Genomic DNA, 21,043 nt, shown 5'->3' with positions numbered 1-21,043 from the left:
ACCAAAGTAAAATTTCTGACCAGGTGTTGGTTTCATATCTGGAGGAGAAAGAAGCCTTGCTAAAAATGATAAATTATAAAAGCAAGAAAAAATAGCCTCAAGGGGATAGACACTATATTGTTAACAGAGGGGATATATTTTATTGATTTGTTTGTTGACTGTTCCAGAGAGAACATGCTTAATAATGGATGAATGATTAAGAGGAGGAAATTTTTTTTCTCAGGCACCAAGTGTGTCATTCCCTCTAGTCTAAGTAAAAGTCACCTTTTTCCTGTTGTGAACCTATAAGGCTATGCCAAGTGATTATAAAAAGTAGCAGTAGTATCTGTTTCTATAGCTTTATTTTATTTACAGCAGGAGGAGGCTTCCAAATACTCCAAAACAGTTGTTACTAAAGTGGAATTTTACTGTTGTTTCTTTCTATATAATCTTTCTATTTTCCTAATAAGTGAGATACATCAACATGTTATAACTGGGCCTGGTGGAACAGGCTGGAAATCCCAGTACTTGGGAGTCTGAAATAGGAGGATCTCATGTTTGAACATAGCTAGGTTTTAGCTAGTTTCAAATTTAGCAAGACCCTGTTTCTAAATAAAAAAATAGCCAGGCATGGTGGTGTATGCTTATAATTCCAGGAGGCTGAGACAGGAGAATTGCATTTAGAGGACAGCCTTAGATACTATTTAGTGAGGCCCTTTGCAACTCAGTGAGACCATGTTTCAAAAATAAAGGATTAAAAAATAGGCCTGGGAGTGTTGCTCAGAGGTAGAATGTCTTTGGGTTCCATCCCCAGTACCGCAATAAATAAATAAATAAATAAATAAATAAAAGTTTAAAAATTAAATAAAAAATAAACTAGAGCTGAAGTATAGCTTGGAGGTAGAACACTTCTGGGTTCTATTCACAGTACCACAAAACAGCAACAATGAAACAACTATTGAGTATATCTCCTGTGGCCCAATATGATAGACCATATGTCTCATAGGTAGCTTATTAAGAGAAAATTAGGAAATAAAAATCATCCTAAATTATCTCCCATGAACTATACCATACTGCACGCAATGGCATGTGCAAGTTTACTTTTATGGTGTGCCATCCCCCAGAGATTGAACCTAGAAGCATTCTATCCCTGAGCTACACCCCTAGGCCTATTTTATTTTTTATTTGGAAACAGGATCTTGTCAATGAGTTCTTGAGGCTGGCTTTGAACCTGTGACCTTTCTGTCTCAGCCTCTCAAGTACTGGAATTATGGGTATGTGCCACCACACCTGGCTTAGTTTCATTATCTCAAAGAGTATTCTTAAATCTTTTTTTTTTTTTTGCTTATATCAGATTAATCAGTTTCACAGTATTGTAAACCTTAGAAGCTATATTGAGAATAGAGATTCAAATTAGTCTACTATTAAGTGCTATATAAAAAGCACATATTTTACTAGGGTATTCTAATAACACAATATATGTATACTTAATCATCACAAAAGCCTGTAGAGGCAGCTGAGTGAGTTCTTTCTGCAAGTCATAGAGCTGGTAATAACCTTAGCATTATTTATTTAGATCTTACCTAATACTGGACACTTTGCTAATAGTTAGATATTGAATCTGCCCAATAACCATATGAGATAGATGGTTTCAAGTCCAGTTTCACCAGTGAGAGACCTGTGGTCACGAGAGTGGTGTCCTCAGGACTTGGTGAAAGAATTTGTGTTTGGGAAGTGGAAGAGTCAGAACTCAAGCCCAGTTCACCCAAATACTCCCTGTTCTGTGTTGTGATGCTCTGGTCCATCAAAGCAGACAGTTCTCCACTCAGTGACCAATTGCTGCTCATATTTGACCTCATGGCCTCAGGTGAGCTTGTGCGTATTCCTGATGGTACAGTTCCTGCTCATATGTAAGCACGGGAGCGATGGGTAGCTCCTGGTACCAGCCAGTCCACTGGAGGACAAAGAGGGAGATCTTTAACTGCAACTGATAATCCCTATGCAGGAGGTGCGCTGGCACTGACACAGGGATAGCACCACCTTTCCCCACTCATAGCTTCCATAGCTGAAGCCACACTGCTCTCCATGTTCTTTCTCTTGGTTCTAATTAATCATAAGGAAGAAAAGGCCAGCTGAAGATGGAAAAAGTCTCAGACTCACTTTAAAATGTCTACTACTGACAAAATTCCCCCATTCAAAAGGATCGACTACAGTTTGATACACAGGAAGTGAATGAGAAGTGAAAATCTAACAGAAAAGGAATAACCCGTGGAAACTCTCTGAAATCAAGGATCGAGCAGAGACTATCCTAGTGACAACTGGACAAATCTAAATTAGCCAAGTTCTTAGAACAAAGACTTTCTTTACTTTATAAACCATGATGCTGAGCAAATAGTAAAGACAGGATGCAGTGTGTTTTGGCTTTGTCATTTGACCTTTTCAGAATTCTAATTAAGGATATTGCAAATTCCATATAAATGGATAATTCTGCCATTGGTTGCCAAAGTATTTGCCCTGTATTTCTGAATCCAAGTGGTGACCAATGGTTCTTATAGACCAAGTCCCAGTTGTAATTGATCATTTTCTTGTCTGTGAGCCTGAAGAAATCTACTTTTAATCTTATTTATGGACTCTACTGGGCCCTGCCAATACATATTTATGGAAGAGCATTTAAAATATATTTATTTTGAATTCTTTCTTTTGAAACAGCTGCTTATTAAAATAAGTAGTGGGCTGCGCGTGGTGGCACACACTTGTAATCCCTGTGTTTGGGAGGCTGAGACAGGATCGCACAGGTTCGAAGCCAGCCTCAGCTGGCTTAAGAGACCCTGTTTCCAAATAAAATATAAAATAGGCCTAGTGTACCCCAGAGGTAGAAGGCCTCTGGGTTCCATCCCCAGTACCACAAAAAAAAAAAGAAAAAAGAAAACTAGGGAAAGTAGCACATATTTTTTCCTGTGTCTTAGGTGCTGATCTTCTGGAATTTTGATAGCCAATGTGCTTTAATAGTTTGTCTCAGAGAAAAATGAAAACATAAAGGAATTAAAATAAGCAGACATGATGTGTATCTAAAACTAGAATCCTATTTTAATATAATGCTGGTCTTTAGTATCCATTATTCACTTCATAAAGAAGAAGCTTTTAAAATCTTTTCCCCAACTCCTTAACCCTTGGTTTTTATGCTTTTTTTAGATTTTATTTTTTAAATATATATTTATTGGTGCATTGTAGTGAAACATCACAATGGAATACAAGACTTGTGAGGATATCCAAGCACACATCATCCAATTAGCCTTTATCCAATCCCCATCTCATTCCCTCCCCCATGCTTGATTTAGTGATTAACTCTGATATATTTATTTGTTTACATACATCATGTGTTTTAAAGAGATTCCATCTTCCCCCATCCCATCCCCTCTGATTGGTCACCTTAATTGCTCCTCTATAGGTCCCTTTCTTCAACTAGATTTCCTCCTATTACCCATTTCTTCCTAGTTTTTGCATATTAGGGAAAGCATCTGATTTTTTATTTTCTGTGATATTTCTCTGTGTATGTTGCATTGCAAGTTCTGATCCTACTCTTGAAGACCCCGGCACTGGCTTGGCCACCCGTCAGACTCTGATCCTGGCCTTGTTGGCTCCAGCACCGGCCTTGGCTCATGGCAGGCTCTGATCCTGGCCTCTGAGGCCTCAGCACTGGCCTTGCCTTAAGGCAAGCTCCTACCCCGGCCTCCCTGGCTCCAGCTATGGCCTCACTGCATGGCACACTTTGATCCTGGCCTCAGAAGTCCCAGCACTGTCCTCGCCACATGGCAGGCTCCGATCCTGGCCTCTGAGGCCCCAGCACCAGCCTTGCTTCATGGCAGGCTCCAATCCCAGCCTTGCTGGCCCGGGCACGAGCCTCACCCCTTGGCAGACTCTGATCTGGGCCTTGGAGGCCCCAGCACCAGCCTCACCCCTCAGCAGGCTCTGATCCCGGCCTCGCTGGCCCTGGCACTGGCCCTAACCCTTTTTTTAATGCAGAAAAAAAAGTGTCACAAAAAGACCTTTAATGTCTTATGACAGGAATTGAAGAATCTAGCTCAGGAATCACAGGCATTTAAGTACTGGCTGTGATCTCACATATGCTGTTTCTCTTCAAAACCTCAGAAGGATCAGACATCTCAGCTCATAGTTTAGAGTCACATCATCTTAACATTGATGAATACTATCCCACCTTGAGTTCTGTGGCCACATACATCATCTTGATTTTGGTGGTTAGAAACTGGGTAGGATGAGAAAGAATGCTGAAGAAGGTCTTGGTACCAGCTCTGCTTCTGATTGACTCTGTAATGCTAAGGAAGTGACCTGTCATGTCTTCCTTCAGAGTCTGTCCACTATATAAAACAGGGATAAAAGCATACCTGTGGGTTGGGAGTGGTGGTACACACTTGTGATCTCTGTATTTGAGAAGCGGGGACAGGAGGATCATGCAGGTTTGAAGCCAAGAGACCCTGTTTCCAAATAAAAGTATAAAATAGGTCTGGGAGTATAGCCCAGAGGTAGAAGGGTTTCCAGGAACCCCAGTGCCAACAAACAAACAAACAAACAAACAAACAAACCTGTGATCTAAGGTGTTTTAAAATGAACAAACAGAGCAACATAATGTACTTTAAGATTTTAAAACAAATTGCCCAGCTGGGTGTGGTGCTACATGCTTGTCATCTGAGCATTTGGGAGGCTGAGACAAGAGGATTGCACAGGTTCAAAGCCAGCCTCAGTTACTTAGTGAGGCACTTTGAAACTCAGTGAGACCCTGTTTCAAAATAAAGAATAAAATATAGGACTGGGGGTGTCGCTTGGAGGTAGAATGCCCCTGGGTTCCATCCCCCATACTACAAAAAAGAAAAAATACCAATTAAGAGCCCAAGCTTTGCTAATGAAAATAATTTACTAATGTTTTGTTTTCATTTTCGGAATGAATTCTTGTTTAATTTTATTACTTGGGCCAAATGGACTCTAGCGTATTTTCATTTTCTGTGTGTGTCTGTGTGTGGTACTAGAGATTGAACCCAGGGGCATTCTATCTCTGAGCTATGCCCCAGCCTTATTTTGTTTTATTTTTTATTTTGAAACAGGATCTCACTTAGTTGCTGAGGCTGACCACAAACTTGTAATCTTCCTGTCCCAGCTTTCTAAGTACCTAGATTATAAGCATAGGTCACCATGCCCAGCTCTTTAGCCTGTTTTTTACTTGATTCTTTCTTATTAGTAATGAAACAAGAAAAAATAGCATGCCCATATTAGGGAAGCCCTGGCAGCTGATTCCTTTAGGTTATTAGTTTCATAGAGGTTTTGAAGATATGTTAGATATGATTTAGAATGGATTTCAAAATAGAGCAGAACTAAGACTCAGGCTAAATGTTTTATATTCTTTGTTTTCCTTGTTTTATCTTCTTTTGCCTTTATCTATTCTCATTTATTTTCACTCATAAAACACTGATTTACCTAACTTCCTTTATTGAAATTAAACAAGTATTTTTGAGTTCTTGTTAGTTAAGAATCAGACTTAGTTGAGTCTGGGGAAAAATCAGGAACAGTATTTCTCTGTTTTTTCCAGCATGGATCTCATATTCTAAATTTTAAACATTAAATAAATCTATGTATTTTTTTATTAAGGTTTGTATAGGTGGGATCTGAAACATGGCATACTACAAAGAGAGTTTAAGGGCCTAGATTGGAAGAGATGGGGCTCAAACATTAAATTGCAATTTAAATGTTAAACTATTTGATGTGTGCATGTATTTATGTACCTTGAATTTCACTATGATGTATAATTACAGTGCACTAATAAAAATATAAAAAAATGAAATTTGTGATTCTCAAAGACAAAAACATAATAAGATTTTTTTTTATAAACTAAGAATGTTCTGGGTAACATAAGTCTTCTGATAAGAGGAAGAAACGTTTTATCTGATACATAAAAATGTTTTAATAAAAACATTAATTTTTAGACCCATAAAATAAAAAATGAATGTAATATTTTGAAGGGCAGGATTGGCTTAAATAATTTATTCTGTAAGTGACATCTTAAATCTAACCATGTTGCATTTTACGAAAATAAATTTTAGATTAAATATTCATTCCCATTACATCATTTATTTAGTACTTTTTTCTTTCCATACATTTGCAAAGATAAACTTTCTCACATCCAGTATAAATTTCTTTTTTCAATTTTTAAATTTTTTTGGATTAGAGTACAACAAATAGGTTTAAATCTTTGATTATTTTATTCAAGTGAAAAGTGAACATAGTTAAATATTTTTTATTGATAGGTTATTATTGAAGATGTTTTAAATACCTGGCCCTATTTTAATTTTTGAAAACCTCATTATGTATTTAGGTTGTTCATATTTTACTTTTATAGTAAAAATTGTTCTTTTCTTACAGTTAATATCTCAATGTCTAATGATACCATGCTGGTCACAGAAGATCTGCCAACTATTTCTTCTGACATAGTAAGTGACTTAATGTTCCAGACCACTTTCATATTGATTATATATCATACACTTAATTTATAATAATATCATATTATCAATTATCATTCAGGAACTCTAGCATAAACACATATTTAATAATCAATGGTACTGGAAACGCAGAAAAAGAGCACTTTTCTTTGCTCTAATTAGCTGCCTTTTTCTTTTTTTCTTTCTCTCTCTTTTTTTTTTTTGCCTTTTGAAAAGAAGTTGAAATGAGCCTCAAATAACCTGATTTTCAAACCTTAGGACTTCTAACTCCTATAAATTGTGACCTTGAAATATTTTCATAAGGGAAGATGAGAGTCCCGGAAAAATGAGAGCCTGGTATTCTCTGTGTTTCTAGCTCAGTAAATAATTCTTCTGACTGGCCAAATGGTGCTGTGTTTTCCTCACTAAGGGTGATTGTAGCAGGACATTTTCCTTGCCTCTTAGAAAGGACTGTGCCTGTATCACATGATATCCTTTCCCATGGCTTGTAACCAAGGATCTTTAAGGCACTGGAACCAAGCTTTAAAAATGAGCTGTTTTGCATGGAAGGTCACACACTGGAAGGAGACTTTTGTATTGGAGAAAAGGGGGAAAATGCTGTTTCAGGCTTCTAATTGTGTTTTTTCTATGCCAAATATGGAATCTTACCAAAGAATATCAATCTCTCAGTTTTAAAGACAGACAACATAATACCTTGTATTGAGAGAGTGCCCATCTCTCAGGAGACCAGAACACTTCTGCAGATATTATGTAGTGAGTGCCCATAACATCCCTTTCAAAGATGATGTTTTGTATCCTTTCTGGGCAACTCTTGCATTTTTCTCTTTTATTTTCATATTATGTGCCCTTCTTGACTTCTTTCCTGACTGTTAGAGTTTTGTCTGACTTTCTTCAAACTTTAACTCTATTTTTTCATACTTAATTCTGTGTGTGAAAGAGTACATATATGTGTTTTAAAGACCATATGTAGAAAAAAGTTCAATTTCAGCTAGCCAAAGGTAATCGCCTAAAATATAGGGAAATATTTCCTTCTAGACTTTAAGTACTTTTAACTAAAACTCTGTTTGTGGTGAAAAGGGGTGGGTAATAAAAAGCATATGTTAATATGCAATAAAAATAATAAAATACTCACTTCCATTGACTTAAAATGCATGGTTTTCTAACTTAAAATTTTTTATACATAATCAAGGAAAGTTTAAAATTAATGGATTTTTAAGCTGCATTTTTGACCAAGTCCTGGAAGAGACTTCAGTAAATAACATGTGATTATAATAAGATATCACCATAAGATTCATAATATATAAGAAGAAATTCTGGTTAATTTCTAATATGTCTATGACAGAGGACGTAGATACATAATCATTATGATTTTGCTACTGTTTATAGATTGCATACTAAAAACTGATGTTTTGCACATATTACAATCATTATAAGCCTTACCATGTATTATAATCATTAACAGAAAATATCCGACCCAATTATGTTCATTTTATAGTTGAGACACGCTGAAGCTCCAGAAGGTGAATAACCTTTCTCACTCTAGGTCACATAGTCACAAATTAGTAGAACAATGATTTGAACTGATCGGTTCCACGACCTGTGCTATTTCTAGCCCATCACAATACACCAGTGCTTCTTCACTGAAATGTTTACCCGTTCAGTTCCTATGGCTGTTCTCTACTCCAGGACATCAGGTCCCTTGTGTATGTATCAGTTAGATCCATTAATTAAAATGTTAGGGTGCTGTGGTCAGCCCCTCTAGGGAAAGAAGTGAGGGGAAAATTTGTATGTATGTGTGCACGTATGCTTATTGATATTATCATGAATGACAGTTCTTGTTCTTGTCTTCATTTTTATTTCATTCATATAAGTACCTTTGTGTGTACTTTGTACATGCATGCATGCATGCACACACATGCATATACTATCCATGGATGATATAGGTAAAGGATTCAGAACTGAGTAGAACTTAATAGTACTTATTACCACAATAATAACTATAATTCATTGAGCACCTATTAGATACCAGGTTCTTCTCCTTAATTATCTATAATTTTCACAATAATTTGATGTTATTTTATTGTGTGGATAAAACAGAGGCCTAACAAGGTAACCATCCTTCCAAAGGCCATATAACCAGTATAAGGTAAAACCAGACCTTGAACTTGGAGCGTTCTGCTCTGGAATCTGCATGATGTTTTATGTAGAAGGACTTAGAGAGAGTGAGTTCTTATGTCAGACTACCTAGTTTCAAGTGCAGGACCCCATGACGTCATAGGCTGGGGATGCCTCTTGGGGTGCCATCTGTCATATGGCGATGATAGGAATATTTACAAGTACCATAGAGTCAAATTAATAGATAGGCAGTACTTAGCAGAGTAGCACCTAGTCACGGCTCAGAGAGCGTTAGGTACTATTAATGTTCTCTTTATTATTACCATTATTATGCTACCTCCGCAATGCAGAAGGTTAGTGGGAAGGAGAAATTGGAAGCTGCTGCTTTTGCTGGGCCACTCAGTCCTCTGTTTGCTGGGCCATGCTAGCTCTGCTACCCTGAACCTTTCCTAGGACAGACAGTCATCAGGACTTAATTCCCTTCCTTTCATCTAAGCCATAATTAGATTATGAGAGAAGGTGCAGCAAGAGTGACACACAGCCCCCTGGGCCAGCCAGCCCTCCTTTCACAGGCCTGAGAACATCCTGTCAGAGGGAGGGAGGCCTTCCTCCTTTAGCTTCATTAGCATGACGACAAGCTTTCTTCCTGGTGCAAGAAGTATGTTTCAGGGAAGAATGGGGGGGGGCATTTAAGCATCTAGAGATTAGAAATCTCAGAGATTAGAATAACCATACCTCAAAAAGAAAAGGTAGGTTTTTCAGAATTTCCATTTATTGTTGAATCCATTGTGTTTTTATTTCTTCTCATCTTTGCCAATTTTCCCCTAGATCTTTTACTTGTTATTTCCCTTTAACCCCGAAGCAACATTCTTTAGGAGTTTCCTCATGAGGTAAGATTGAAGATGACTACAAATCTAGCTCACCCACTGGGGGAAAAGACCCAAAGTACATCAACTACTTAACCTTGAATCTTTTGTTTATAGTAGCACCCTCTATTGTATTTAAAAAGGCATATATTTTTACCTGCCGATACTCAAAGAGAACAGTGTAGAATCTTTATTTATTGCTCATTATATTACACAGTGAAACATATCATGTCTACATGGAGATGCTTTTAATCATAGGGCTAAGAGCTATTACAGTCACATAAATTCTGCTTGACAGTCAGACATGGAAACAAAAATGGTTTGATGGGATGTACCTTCCGGGTGATTCTAGGAGTTAACATTCATTTTCATGGGAGATGGGATGTCATAATAATCTTCTTGTGCACAACATCCTTGTGATTTTCTCTCAATGAGAAATTCAAGTGTAAAAACCGTTCTGTCCTTAAACCTCCTTGAAGATACACATGCTCCTACTTTTAAAATTATTACAGAAAATTTCAAGTACTAAGTTACTAAAACAGGATAGTACAGTAGACTCCCATATACACATCACTTGGCCTCAACAACTCAACACCTGCTCATCCCATATCAGATGATCCTCACTTTTTTATTGGAGAGGATGCTATAGTAGTTTAAATTTTAAAATTTATCTATCAGTCTATATATATTCTATTCTTAGGAATTTGAAGCACATCCACTTAGTATAAAGAGGATGATTCTCTTGAAAATGAGATCCAGAAAAATAGATTGCTTGAAACCTCTTTTCAGGAGCTTGACCCCAGTTAACATCCTCAGCAACATGGTCCCATTTCCTTTCCATATTTTTTTCCTCACAGTCAGCTGCTTTGACCCATCTGGTTCACTCACTGTTAGCTCCTCCACATGGTGAGCATACATACATTTTTATTAAAGGATTTATTGATGAAGTGAATGAAGTGTTGTGTTTCCCCGTGTCAGCATCTTTACTCATGGTGTCTATCTAAACCTAGTCTCTCTATCTAAAACCTATCTATCTCTAGCCATTCTTTCTGCTCATGCATAAAGAATTATAATCCAGACCCCATTTGGAACCAGCCAGATGCTGAAAACCCAGGCAATGGCTAGCATCCTAGCCCAAGTAGTAGACAAGGAGAATAGAGATAGAAGTCACTGAAGGAAGGAATGGGGTTTTCTATTACAAGACTCTTTTAAAGAGGGAAGTTGAGACTTTTAAAGTCATTTGCATTACTAAAGGCATTTCCATGCTCAATCTCTCAACTTCAGGAGAAAGGGTAGTATTATTATTTCCATTAGCAGTCTCCTAACTATCCTAGTTCTCAGCTCCCTAGGGAGGGGCTGTCCCACTTTGTCAGGTGGGATCCTGCCCTCTCCTGCTTCACATCCCTCACAGGGTGTATCCCTTCCTTTCCTATGATGGAAGGGAATCAAAAGGGGTCATACCAGCCTTGATCCCTAAACTTCCAGAAATGTCCCACTTCTGCCTTTTCCTCTCCCCACAAAATGAGTAATATCCCTGGCACGTGGAAGTGTATATACTGCTACTGAAATATTTAAGTCACTCCCTAGAGGAGGGGCAATAAGATGCCCTCTGTCTTTTTTTGCAACATCTCATCTCTTTTTTGCTATTGCTTTTTCTCTTACCCTTGATTTTGTCCAACCCTATACTTCAGATTTCTATTTGTGTTGAACTTGCTGCTTTATTTTTTATCTGAAAAGATGACATTGCCCATGAGCCAAAAATAAATAGGAGTTGAAAACAAACAAACAAATATATACCTAAAATTTGTCACTTGAGTTCCTCTGTCTATTGGCTCTGTTATTCTTTCCATCATTTCATGGTCTTGTCCTGCTGCTCCTCTTCTCCCTACCATGTGCATGAGCCTCTACAAGGACCAGTACTGGTCTCAGGGCTTAGTCTAATTTCATTTTTTCTGTACTCAGTAAAATTGATGACTCCCTTTTTTTGTTTTCCTAATCTCTCCATCACTCATTTACAATGTTTTTTTTATGGTCATCTATTATTAGTTAATATTCTAATGAACATATTTTATATAAGGAAACTTTAAAAATTGTCATTTATTCATCTTTATCACTCTCCTAAAGCTTATATTACTTCATGAATGCAATCAGGTCACAGTGCATTTTCTACCCTTTTGTCTTTGTTTTTCTATTTTCCCGATGCTATTTTTAGTCAAAATAGTCTGTATCTGATTGGGATTGCCAAACTTAACAAATAAAGATATCTTATGTGCACTTACATTTGAATTATAGGTAAATATTGAATAATTTATAGTGCAAGTATATCTTAAAAATTGTAGCTGGGCGTGGTGGCGCATGCTTGTAATCCCTGCACTTGGGAGGCTGAGACAGGAGGATCGCACAGATTCGAAGCCAGCCTCAGCTACTGAGTAAGGCTCTCAGCAACTTAGTGAGACCCTGTTTCCAAATAAAATATAAAATAGGTCTGGGAGTATAGCCCGGAGGTTGAAATCCCCTGGGTTCTACTCCGAGTACCTCCAAAAAAAATTGCATATGACATACTTGCCATAAAAGTATTATTCATTGTTTAGCTGAAATTCAAATGTAACTGGGCATCCTATATTTTACCTGGTAATTCTAAATTGAAAGTTTATTTTACTTTAACTTTGTCCTCCAGATAGAAAAGAAATATGATTTGTTAGGTCTATTCCTCTAATATACTAAATATTACAAACCTGATGAAAAATTCCATGCACTCAGTTAAATAAGATTTCGTTGGTTTCTGCTGTATCCTAAATTGAACTCTGCTGTTCTCTTGGTTGCTATTTTCTTTCTTTCTTATTTTTTAGTGATGCAAGTCTCTTAGGTCCTGAGGCTCTCTACTTTTATAGTTTTTAGCTTTTACCCATCCCTAGTTCAAACAGTTGCTAAGTGTCTGTCTTTCTGTCTCTTTGATCTTTCTTCTTCATTCTTGTTCTCATCACCTCCTGTTCCCTTTCATCCCTATTCTTAATCATCCACCACAAATACCACAATTCTTCACCAACTCTGAGAAATTTGCCTTGACCTTGCAGTGTTCCTGCATTCTAGCCTATTCTTTGCTACACTGTTTCTTGGGGTGGGGGGGGGGGACCACAAAAACAAAACCTAGCCTGTTCCTGCTATTGCAGATCGTTAGTTTCCACTCACTCCTCAGTGCACTGTGCTCCTCCTCTCCCTCTCATGCCTTCCACTGTCCTCTGTGGCATCTTGACTTCCATTGTTGATGCACTATGTTTTACACTCCTTTTTTCCCTTCTGGATATTTCTCTTTGCAGTTGTAGTAAGTCTAATTCAGAGATCAGCCCTTTGCAGATGACTAAGTCTGTATCTCTAAACTTGACATTTCTTCTGGATCCAGATCTCCTGATCCACCAGAATGTTCTCTCAGTAATTCCAAACTCTTACCACTAGAAGGGGGGCTACAGTGTCATTGTAATAGGAAATTATAAGTATCCCAAGAAAAAGTGATGTGCTGTAAGAGTTCTAACAGGCAGAGAGGACTTCTGGAGATTATGTTTCCATTTGTCTTATTCTTAACATTGTTATTTCAGGCTTAAGCACTATGTGCAAAATTGCACATAAGAAATAAAGATCAAAACTATCAAGGTGTGAGAATTATCTTTCAAGGGGTACAGGCCAATGTCAGTGACATGAGTTGAATGTCTTGAATTAAACCTGAGGGAGGTCATGGTGGCAGTGTCTGTCTTAATCTCTTCATGATACAGTTCTACCTAAAATTATGGAGTTAACCTTCACCAACATCAGTTTATATCAAATAATAACACTGAAATAATAACAATATAAATGTCTTTTCAATGATATTTAAATAAAATTGTGTTTTGGTATCATTTAAGTTTTATGGGAGTGGAAATTTTTGTGTACAGAAATGTTATATATGCTAAGATATATATGCATGCTGCCTAAAATTTTTAAACTTAAGTCCTTAATGAAATATGGTGTTTGTAGACTAAATTTTGGTAAAATGATACAAAGAATCACTGGGGCTTACAAATGACTGATATTGTTTTATGTTAATGTAAGCAAGAGAATATCTATCATTTACTTCATGTACATCTGCATAGTTTTGTTTCAACTTGAATTTTATAGGGAAATTAATAGAACTGCCTATTGGAATTTTTAGTGAACTTTTTCCTTTTTGGGGAAATCTAGTTGTCAAGAAGGATTCTGCTGATTATTAAAGTGTGGAAGCAAAATTAGGGTACATTTTTACTTATTTAAAAACAAATCTGTTACCTATTATGACCTCTAAGCTTGAAATGAATTCTTCTGAAAGTACCCATATGCAGAAGTCTAAAAACAAAATGAAACATGATTAATCACCTTGCAGAAGCAGAGTTTGATAAAAGAGCAGTTATGCAATTCAGCTGTTTACAAGTTAAAGTTAATATAGAAAAAAATATTTCAAGGAAATGTTTAAAGTTTACTTTTTATTGACTTATATAAGCACTTTACCTTTTGAGCTCTATAAAAATATGAACTCTTTCTGGCCAGAGTGTCATCTTTTATGACTAGATTGTTCAGATCAAGAGAATTTATAGAATGGTGAAAGATGTTGATGATGTGTTTGGTGTGAGGTAGAACCCTTGCCTACAAAAGACAGTGGAAATTTATTTATGTTTTATTGGTGCACTATATTCAAACATCATAATGGCATAAAAACTTGTGTAGACATACATGCACACATCGCCCAGTTAGCCCCTACCCAATCCCACCTCATTCCCTCCCCATCCCTCCTTCCCATGCTTGGCTTAGTGGTTGACATCTAATATTATAGCAATTTATCCAAAATTAACAATGATAATCTCACATAACAGATTCATTTGTCTGATATCAAACTTCTGATCACTTAGAGATAACATTTCAGTATTTCTTTTTGCTTTCTTTCTTACCAGAGGATATTTTTTTCTTTTTTTGTAAGGTAAAACTATCGTACATTTTTTTTTCAGAAAAAATCTATCCTAACATGAAATATGAACTCTAAATACCCAAAATCTTCTTGAAAAAGAACAAAGCTAGAAGATGTACATTTTCTGATTTCAAGCCTTATAGAACTATAATAATTGAAACAGTGTAGTACTGCTATAAAGGCAGATATATAAACTAGTGGAGTAAAATAAAAAGCCTAGAAATAAATTCTTCCATATATGGTCAAGTTATTTTTGACAAAGTTTCCAAGAACATTTGGTGAAGGAATGGAAATTTATCTTTACACATTCATTTGCAAGGTGTTTTCAAATAACTCTTCAGCTAGCATGTGACATACTTATTAGCCCTGGACCCATGAAGGATATAAGGTAGTAGTTATTTAGTACTTTTCTAAGCTGAGACACCCAGCCACACTGGCATTCATTTAGGCAGGAAAGATTTTAAAAATCTTTCTCCAGGAAATGACCGTAACTATCACAGTTTGCAAAAACAAACAACCCCAAAACTCTCTGCATAGCAAAAGAAACTCACTTAAAGGATATATATATATATATAAGAAGGCTCAAATATAAGAAATATCTGTAAAGAAATTTTGTTAAGCAAAGGAACCACTTATCAAGAAACTGCTTATCACAATAAATGTTCAAGGCAACAGTGGCCATCTTTCAGGACTATTGAATACTAGCGGTGAGAAATCTGGTGAAATGATCTCTGAGTTTCCTTCATTTTATAATATTTTAGAAAAAGTTCTTTAGGCTTAGAAGCCACTAACTTTTGGTTAACAACTCTTTCAAGTAAGTTGGCTAGCTCAGAAGCAGATTCGGCCACAGGAATTTCAGGTGCACATAATTAAGTAACAGCAGATTCTCCATAAAATACGTGAGAGAAGCATTTTAGGACAGGGAAGAGTTAAACAGAACGTGATCTCAGCTGAGTGGAACATCAGCCTGATTCCCTGGCTAGCTCTGGAGCATAAATTGTGCCATAAAGTTGTTCCCACTTATTTTATTTTAGACAAAAGGAGTAGTTTATACCTGCTGCTGGGGTCCATCAGTAGTAACTGGCTATCAGAGATCATAGCATTCCAGGTTGAGTAGCTCCTGTGTGGCTAGCAGCAGTTCTCTAGGGGAGGAGCTAGTCATGAGCAGCTGTGCACAGGTGCACTGGCCATGTCTGCTGTGCCAGCAGAAATGTCCTCCTGTGTATTAGGAATGGAAAATAGGAAGAGGTGTGATCTGTAAGAGAGAAGCAGAGCGTGGGTACAATAGCAGTATGTGACAGCTGACCCATATGCTTGAGTCTAAGTGACATGAGGGTGGGTGTCCCATATACAATACCACAGCCTCAGATGTATCCCGGTTATTCCAATCATGGATGCCCATTTTGCTGACCTGAAGTCAACAAGAAGTAAAAGTGCACTATGTTAGGATATGCAATTATAAGTTTGTCACTGTCCACATTTTTATAGGCAAATTCCTTCAATCACCAATTTCTAGCTAGAAAAGAAATATCCTATTTGTAAACATGCTAGATGGGTAGTGAACCCACTATAACTTTAAGAGCATTAACAGGGCCACCAGGCAGACACATAAGAAGCTACGTGCGACAAAATTAAGTGGTTTTTTTTTTTTTTTGAACAATAAGGGAGTTTCAAAAAATCTTACAGTAGTCTTACAGTTAGGGGTTTAGGATATTCATACATCTCAGTTTACTTTCAGGAAGTTGATAGGAAAGAAGGACTTTGTGGTTTGTTTCCATTGAACAAAAGGGTGACTGTAAGGCAGTAGCCCAAACTCAGCAACGGATTGCCTCATTCTCAATGTACGTTCAGTAATCGCTGGTCTCTCCCCCCACCCTTACCTGTTATTCCAGGAACCACTCATCAAGTTTCATCCTCTAGTGGTTATTTCAGTTTTTTTTTAATAGAAACATTTACTGTAATTCCTCTATTGCTATTCATTTATCAAAAGCTACTCTTGTACCATCTTGTACTCTATTAAGAAGTATGACTACAGTGCACCAAAAAAAAAAATAATAAGTACTTTTGATGCAATAGTGTTTTCTGAAAATCAAATGTTTTTTCTTTTCCAGTACCATAATACGACCTTCGACTGGGCACTTTTGTCAAAGAAGGAGTGCTCAAAATATGGAGGAAAGCTCGTGGGAAACAACTGTGATTTTGTCCCTGACATCACACTCATGTCTTTTATTCTCTTCTTGGGCACATACACCTCTTCTATGGCGCTGAAAAAATTCAAAACTAGTCGTTATTTTCCAACCACAGTAAGTACCCAAGATTTAACGGTAATGCACTTATATAAAACAAAGATGGCACCCATAGTTCAACCTGTTGAATATAATTTTGTACACTTTAAAAGTTAAATTCTAAGATGGATGCATCTTAATGCATTAACATCTCAAATCCCAATATTTGAGAGGATAAAACAGGAAGATTACAGGTTTGGGACCAGCTTCAGCAACTTAGTGAGATCAGGTTTTAGAATAAAAAATAAAAAAGGATGGGGGTATGTCTTGGAGGTAGAATACCTCTGGGATCAATCTTCAGTAACACACACACACACACACACACACACACACACACACACACACTACATTCTAGTCTTTATTTATATGGTTATATATTAAGCACAGTTATTGTCCAGCTTTGGAAAACCTTCCCAAGGTTTTGTCACATAGTTCTGTCATAACTCTAAATGTATTGAAGAGAAAAATTGGGATATAATTATCTAAAAGTAATAAGAAATAAGGTCTTTAAATACATAAGCAAAATCCAGGCATGGTGGCACACCCTTGTAATCCCAGCATTCAGGAGGCTGAGACCGGAGGATCGCAGTCCGCATACAGCCTCAGCTACTTAGTGAGGCCCTTTGCAACTCAGTGAGACCCAGTTTCAAAATAAAGAATAAAAACAATAGGGCAGGGGATGTAGCTGCTCAGAGGTCGAATGTCCCTGGGTTCCATCCTCAGACCCACAAAAATAAATAAATAAATAAATAAATAAATAAATAAATAAGCCGGGCATGGTGGCTCACACTTGTAATCCCCGCGCTTGGGAGGCAGAGACAGGAAGATTGCGCAGGTTCAAAGCCAGCCATGCCGGTTTAAGAGACCCTGTTTCAAAAAAAAAATGTATAAAATAGGTCTGGGAGTGTAGCCCAGAGGTAAAAAGGTTTCCAGGAATACACACACACACACACACACACACACACACACACACACACACACACATATATATGTATATATATATATTGTGTGTGATACTAGGGTATATATATATATGCGCAAAACTCTTTATATTAATCAGAAATTTTAATATTGTGGGACTTCTTATCAGCATTTAATAGTGTGGGATTTTTTGTTTATCAGCATTCCTTGTATATTAGTATTTTAGTATTTGAATTATGAGCTGTAGGAGTAAACTTGAACCGTGCTGTTGTACCAGTATTGGTATAAGGCATGCCTGTCATATGAGCCAAACTTTTCTTCCCGTATGATGAATGCTGGGGTACTGATAACGGAACTGGGTTGTACAGACATCCTGTCTCCCATTACTATGCTTGGGTGCATTTAAAGACAAAACTAATTGTTTGAGAAACCACAAGATAAGACCAACATTTAGTTAATGGTATTTTTTTCACTTGGAGAGTGAGTCTAAGATAATCCTTTGCTTTACAGCTCGATTCTTGAATTGATTAGGATGCCAGTATTACTTAGGTAACCCTGATTACACATGATTTAAATACTACTTTGCTTTATACAGCTGCATCTCGTGGAAACTCTGTGTTTTGTACAAGAACTATAGAAGATGAGATGCATTTGATGGAAGTCTTTTTTCAGTTCCTAGGAAATTAAACTTAAAATTAAGATAATCACTTTTACCCAGGAAATTTTACATTTTTTGATTCAACTTTTTAAATTGAGAATAATGGGAAGATTCAATAATAAAATGTCTAGAATCGAATGGCCCAAGGAATGGAAAATTTCCACGAAGGGAAATATAAAAGGAAATATTCAACCTAGTTTGCTTAAAATGGGCAGCGCGCGCGCGCGCGCACACACACACACACACACACACACACACACACACACACACACACCTCCCTTCCCTAAAATCTGCACTTTGAGGCAGTCTTTGTCTTCACAATGCCATGTTGTTTAAGACTCCCCTGCCTCATAACACACCATATTTGAGATTGTGACCCCAGCTCCCACACCGGGAGAGGTGCTGACTTAATCCACCTCTTCAGCTGGATTAGTTTTAGATAAAACAGATTCCCTAGTAAAAGTTTTTGAAGAAAATTTCTTTATTGAGGTTTCTCTTTTGTAATTATTTCTCTTGGCTTCTTGGTTTTTTTGTTTTGTTTTTTGGGGGGCTGGGGGTGGAACCCCAGGGCGTTCGATCTCTGAGCCACACCCTCTGCCTTATTTTATATTCTTTATTTTGATACAAGGTCTCACTGAGTTGCAGCGGGCCTCACTAAGTTGCTGAGGTTGGCTGCAACTGCGATCCTCTAGTCTCAGCCTCCTGAATGCTGGAATTACAAGCGTGCACCACCATGCCCAGCTGTGGCTTCTTGATTTTTTATGGTTTGTTTTTGTTGATTTTTAAAATATATATAATTATATATAAATATGTATATTTATATACATGCATACATATACAGTGGGCATGTGTGTTTGGGGGGGGGGTACTTAGGATGGAACCAGGGGCTTTCTACCCATAATAGGTCTGGCTACACCCCAGATCTGTTTTATTTTTCACTTGGAAACAAGGTCTCACTAAGTTGCTGAGAACCTCACTAAGTTGCTAAGACTGGCCTTGAACCTGCAGTCCTCCTGTTTCAGCCTCCCAAGAACTGGGATTACAAACATGTACCACAATGCCCAGCTCTAAACTTACACTTTTAACATCACTACTACCTTTCAAAGTCTAATGTCATTTAGGCATGGTAGGTAGAAAGTGGAAAATTTGTCAAGTACTTGTAAATTGTAATTTGCAAAATAAACATTTTCCCTTAAGATGAAGAGAGATCAATTATTTCTTCAATTGACAATAATACTTGTATATATCTATGGAGTACAATGAGATGTTTGGATATATACATATACATATACATATACATATACATATATATACACACATATGTATCCACACACACGTACACTCATTGTGGAATGATTAAATCAAGCTGTTAACATATACTCTCACATAGTTAATCATGATTTGTGATTAAAATATATCCTCCTAGCAATTTTGAAATAGAAGATATACTGTTATTAACCATAGTCACCATGCAATGTGCAATGGATGTCAAATATTTATGAATTCAATTTTTAAAGTTTCACATATAAGTGAATCCACATAGTATCTGCTTTTTTCTGGATTTGGCTTATTTCACTTAGTGTAATGTAATGTCCTAAAGTTAATAGAGGAAGAAAACTGTCATTTCTAAGGATCAGCGTGTCAATGTGTAGGATTTTAGTCTGTTGTCTCCTCATACCCTTACTTCACAATTACAGCTAAATAATACATAAATATATACATATTTATAAATGAATCATAAGAGCATCAATTTTCTTATTTGCCAAAGGAGGTTGGATTGAATGCAGGGGCATGCTACCTCTGAACTGCATCCCCCAACACTTATTATTTATTTTTTGTTTTCAATTAGGGTCTTGCTAGGTTACTGAGAGTCTTGCTAAGTTGCTGAGGCTGTCCTTAAACCTGAGTTCCTACTGTCTCAGCCTCCCCCAGTACTGGGATTATTGGTGTGCCCATCAAACCAGGCTTAAGCTATCATTTAGAAGGATGGTTTCTGTGGGTAAGAGCAGATAAGGGTATAGATTGCTATACTTGCATATTTTATAATTAAAACATTTGCTTGAGCCAGGCATGGTGGCGCACACTTGTAATCCCCGCGCTTGGGAGGCAGAGACAAGAGAATCGTGCAGGTTCAAAGTCAGCTGCGCTGGCTTAAGAGACCCTGTTTCCAAATAAAAGTATAAAATAGGTCTGGGAGTGTAGCCCGGAGGTAGAAGGGCTTCCAGGAACCCCAGTACCACCAAAAAAAAAAAAAATACACACTACATACACACACACACACACACACACACACACACACACACACACACACATATAATAGGATAATAGGTCTGGGAGGGTAGCCTGGAGGTAGAAGGATTTCCAGGAACCCCAGTACCACAAAAAATAACAACAACAACAAAAAAAAAAATTGCCTGGATGCTCTAGAATAATCCTTTACTGCTGTGAGAATAATCAAGACTGTTTCCAGCTTCTCACTAGTACCAACAATTCACAGGAAACCTCTTAGAACTCAGAATGTTAATTCTGAGTGACAGTGCCCTTGTCATGCAAAATGTCCTCCCCTTCTTTAGCTTACACAGTCATTTCTTTTTTGTACTCTCATTTTTATACATTCCTGTGGGTTTTCGGTCCGTTAGGACTGTAAACTGCCTGAAAACTCTTATGCTTCTCTTTTGTGCCTAGTGTCAAGCATCAGGATATTGGCTGCAGACCAGGTGCTCAGTACTTGTTGACAAGTGGAA

General features: G+C 37.2%; 1 protein-coding gene across 4 annotated transcripts in view; it reads left to right on the top strand.

Moving 5' to 3' along the window:
• Window positions 1-21,043, top strand: part of SLC4A4 (solute carrier family 4 member 4) — a gene marked incomplete at both ends in the record, with an annotated part of 292,971 nt that overhangs the window by 220,603 nt on the left and 51,325 nt on the right. For all 4 annotated transcript variants that reach the window (XM_080697460.1, XM_080697459.1, XM_080697457.1 and 1 more), the window contains 2 exons: window positions 6,409-6,476; window positions 16,547-16,738. In XM_080697460.1, coding sequence (XP_080553586.1) covers window positions 6,409-6,476; window positions 16,547-16,738 — 260 coding nt within the window. The remainder of the gene's footprint in view (window positions 1-6,408; window positions 6,477-16,546; window positions 16,739-21,043) is intronic.

The sequence above is a fragment of the Muscardinus avellanarius genome, assembly GCF_963383645.1.
Source record: "Muscardinus avellanarius genome assembly, chromosome: 6".
In the NCBI taxonomy this organism is placed as follows: Eukaryota; Metazoa; Chordata; class Mammalia; order Rodentia; family Gliridae; genus Muscardinus; species Muscardinus avellanarius.
The sequence above is the reverse complement of the archived record's forward strand: the minus strand, read 5'-3'. Positions and strand labels throughout refer to the sequence as shown.